Below are 4,544 nucleotides of genomic sequence, written 5' to 3' on the forward strand. Positions count from 1 at the left end.
GCTAGGCCATGTATCGTTATTATCACATTATAAGTAGCTATCGTCTCTGTAAAATGATCCGCGATCCAGAACTGTATAACTCAAATCGAATAAACAAAGACATTATAGTTCCTAGAATACTGAAGATGACTCCGGTTATGAGATACAGACAACCAAGTTCTTTATGATTGCAGTACACCACCACCCACTGGACTGCTTAAGACAGCTAAAAGTGTTGGATTTCAATATCCTACTACATTAAGATTATTCCACATCGGTTATGTTCTAGGCGTAATATATGGATTCTTGTTCTCACTCATCTTAACAGCGAGAGAAAACTACTACTCAGATGCTAGTCTAATCAGTAGCATCGTACTTGGAGTTATCATCTCTGAGACAGGATTATTTATCAGCTTTTTCTGGGGAGTATATACTACGAGTTGGACTACTGGTTTAGATCTTGAAGGTCTTTGTTTACCGGATCCAAGTTCTCTTGTGCTTTTCATGACCATCATGTTAAGTGCATTAAGTATAGTGGTATCCAGCGTATATTTGAAAAACCAACATTTGTATACAAGCTGTACGAATATCATGACATTCACTTTGGTAGTCGCCTTCTTAATGTTAGTCTGTACGGAATACTTAGGACTATCTCTTTATATTAATGATAATGCATTTGGTAATGGACTTTTCATCTTAACTGGTATCATTTTAGCCATGTTATTGTTGGAGCTATCCTTGTATTCTTCACTCAAAGTATCTATAGTTCTTTAGTTACTTACATGCCTACAAGCTCTATAATGCTAAGCAAATCTAAAGGTATGTTATGCAAGATCTTTACAGAACCATTCACTATTTTATATCTACACTTTGTAGAAACCATGTGGATATTAATCCACATTACATTCTATCTCTAAATCATATAACGGTCGTAAGGTACGCCGGGGATAACAGGTCAGATAATATTGGGAGTTCTAATCCTCGGATTGTATCAGCACCTCCATGTCGGCTCATTACTCCCTTGTTATTGAACAAGATTCAGTTAGGAACGCTAGTTCACCGTCAGATGTAATACGTGAGCTGGGTTAAGAACGTCTGGAGACAGTTTGTTCCCTATCTACCATATTATCTAATTGGTTTAATTTTCTTACAAACGGCTTTTGGTTTGATTGAATTATCGCACCCAGATAACTCCATACCAGTGAACCGGTTTGTAACTCCGCTTCATATCGTACCTGAATGGTACTTTTTAGCATATTATGCGGTGTTAAAAGTAATCCCATCCAAAACCGGTGGTTTGTTAGTATTTATGTTATCAACATGTCAATGAAATATCAACAACGATGAAACTTATTTGGTTAACATAACAACATAGAAGGTAAAGCTGGATTACGTTCAAACTTTACACTGGATACGTTTCAATGTTAACTTACTAAATACCATGGGAGAAGAGAATCTAATATGTAACTCCGTTCATGGAAATCAAAAAGAGCTTTCACTGATTGTATTTATGAAACGTGATTAGTTCACCTAGCCAACACGATCCGGTTGTTTGGGAATAATATCCCTATTTAAGGGATTGATATGTGCTACAATAACACAGTCGGTACGAAGTCGAAACAAGGTAGTTGATGGTGAACCAGTGGCTGAACAAACCTTTTTATTGATTATGCTGACTTTAGTCCCGAGAAACTACAGTTCTGCTTAAACTGAGGAGTCAAGTAGGTACAAACCGTACAAGGATTAATTATGTCCATCTGTGCATCTAAGTTGAGACTATCGGTTATATATTTTAGACGCTAACTTCCCGGCTAAACTTTGACTTATTAAACCAGCCTGGGATCATAAAAGTACTATGTATGGTAAGATTGAGCGTGAACATTGGATGTCACCATGGTTATAGTTACGGTACATATATAAAATCTACAGTACGATTTGAGATTTGTTACGTGACGAGCGGTGTGTTTAAGACTAGTTTACATGCGCTCATTTTAATATGTAGTTATTTAACGAAGTTCTATTGTGCTAGCATGGTTTCGAGAACACACCAAATTTCCATGAGTCTATTCCGGGCACACCTCGTCTTTTATCGGTGTGCTCTCAATCTAAATTCATCTTATAACTTTGGTTTCTTAGTTGCAATTACCTTTGTACTCCAAATAATTACAGGTATCACTTTAGCGTTCCGATATACTTCTGAAGCATCTTGTGCATTTGCTAGTGTTCAACATCTAGTTAGAGAGGTAGCAGCAGGATGGGAATTTAGGATGTTGCATGCAACAACTGCTTCTTTCGTCTTCTTGTGTATCTTAATACACATGTCTCGAGGTATGTATAACTCCAGCTATAGTTATTTAACTACTGCTTGGATGTCTGGTTTAGTTTTATATCTACTTACTATAGCCACTGCTTTCCTCGGTTATGTACTACCATGGGGACAGATGAGTTTCTGGGGTGCTACAGTCATTACTAATCTCCTTTCTCCAATACCATATTTAGTACCTTGGTTACTCGGTGGATACTATGTATCTGATGTAACATTAAAACGATTCTTTGTATTGCACTTTATATTACCTTTTGTAGGTTGCATTCTAATTGTATTACACATCTTCTATTTACATTTAAATGGTTCTAGTAACCCTGCAGGTATTGATTCCGCACTTAAAGTAGCCTTCTATCCTCATATGTTAATGACCGATGCTAAATGTCTATCCTATCTAATTGGTTTAATTTTCTTACAAACGGCTTTTGGTTTGATTGAATTATCGCACCCAGATAACTCCATACCAGTGAACCGGTTTGTAACTCCGCTTCATATCGTACCTGAATGGTACTTTTTAGCATATTATGCGGTGTTAAAAGTAATCCCATCCAAAACCGGTGGTTTGTTAGTATTTATGTCCTCTCTCATTAACTTAGCTCTTTTATCTGAAATTCGAGCTTTGAATACTCGAATGTTGATACGACAACATTTTATGACTCGAAATGTAGTCAGTGGATGGGTAATTATTTGGGTATACAGTATGATCTTCTTGATTATTATTGGTAGTGCTATTCCACAAGCGACTTATATCTTATATGGTAGATTAGCTACTATCGTATATCTTACTACCGGATTGGTTCTATGCTTATACTAAATCAATAGTTATAATGACTACAGCTTCCAAGCAAACATGATTACCGTGATATTGAAATCCAACACTTTTAGCTGTCTTAAGCAGTCCAGTGGGGTGGTGGTGTACTGCAATCATAAAGAACTTGGTTGTCTGTATCTCATAACCGGAGTCATCTTCAGTATTCTAGGAACTATAATGTCTTTGTTTATTCGATTTGAGTGAACACATAAGATCATCGAATTTAACGGTATGCTCCTGAAAGTAACGGTACAAGCTGTAAACAAAGGACTCCTTAACTTAAACTGAGGAGTCAAGTAGGTACAAACCGTACAAGGATTAATTATGTCCATCTGTGCATCTAAGTTGAGACTATCGGTTATATATTTTAGACGCTAACTTCCCGGCTAAACTTTGACTTATTAAACCAGCCTGGGATCATAAAAGTACTATATGTATGGTAAGATTGAGCGTGAACATTGGATGTCACCATGGTTATAGTTACGGTACATATATAAAATCTACAGTACGATTTGAGATTTGTTACGTGACGAGCGGTGTGTTTAAGACTAGTTTACATGCGCTCATTTTAATATGTAGTTATTTAACGAAGTTCTATTGTGCTAGCATGGTTTCGAGAACACACCAAATTTCCATGAGTCTATTCCGGGCACACCTCGTCTTTTATCGGTGTGCTCTCAATCTAAATTCATCTTATAACTTTGGTTTCTTAGTTGCAATTACCTTTGTACTCCAAATAATTACAGGTATCACTTTAGCGTTCCGATATACTTCTGAAGCATCTTGTGCATTTGCTAGTGTTCAACATCTAGTTAGAGAGGTAGCAGCAGGATGGGAATTTAGGATGTTGCATGCAACAACTGCTTCTTTTCGTCTTCTTGTGTATCTTAATACACATGTCTCGAGGTATGTATAACTCCAGCTATAGTTATTTAACTACTGCTTGGATGTCTGGTTTAGTTTTATATCTACTTACTATAGCCACTGCTTTCCTCGGTTATGTACTACCATGGGGACAGATGAGTTTCTGGGGTGCTACAGTCATTACTAATCTCCTTTCTCCAATACCATATTTAGTACCTTGGTTACTCGGTGGATACTATGTATCTGATGTAACATTAAAACGATTCTTTGTATTGCACTTTATATTACCTTTTGTAGGTTGCATTCTAATTGTATTACACATCTTCTATTTACATTTAAATGGTTCTAGTAACCTGCAGGTATTGATTCCGCACTTAAAGTAGCCTTCTATCCTCATATGTTAATGACCGATGCTAAATGTCTATCCTATCTAATTGGTTTAATTTTCTTACAAACGGCTTTTGGTTTGATTGAATTATCGCACCCAGATAACTCCATACCAGTGAACCGGTTTGTAACTCCGCTTCATATCGTACCTGAATGGTACTTTTTAGCATATTATGCGGT

General features: G+C 36.7%; 2 protein-coding genes across 2 annotated transcripts; both read left to right on the forward strand.

Annotated features, from left to right (window-relative positions):
- Positions 1-981: 981 nt before the first annotated feature.
- Positions 982-1,309, forward strand: BESB_024680 (putative apocytochrome b; the record flags this gene model as incomplete). Its single annotated transcript, XM_029361156.1, has 2 exons — positions 982-1,020; positions 1,085-1,309. The coding sequence occupies 2 exons, from the start codon at positions 982-984 to the stop codon at positions 1,307-1,309; spliced, it is 264 nt and encodes an 87-aa protein (XP_029214727.1).
- A 727-nt stretch (positions 1,310-2,036) lies between these two features.
- Positions 2,037-3,116, forward strand: BESB_024690 (cytochrome b; the record flags this gene model as incomplete). Its single annotated transcript, XM_029361157.1, has 1 exon — positions 2,037-3,116. The coding sequence occupies one exon, from the start codon at positions 2,037-2,039 to the stop codon at positions 3,114-3,116; it is 1,080 nt and encodes a 359-aa protein (XP_029214728.1).
- Positions 3,117-4,544: the final 1,428 nt, after the last annotated feature.

The sequence above is a fragment of the Besnoitia besnoiti genome, assembly GCF_002563875.1.
Source record: "Besnoitia besnoiti strain Bb-Ger1 chromosome Unknown contig00133, whole genome shotgun sequence".
NCBI classification, from domain to species: Eukaryota; Apicomplexa; class Conoidasida; order Eucoccidiorida; family Sarcocystidae; genus Besnoitia; species Besnoitia besnoiti.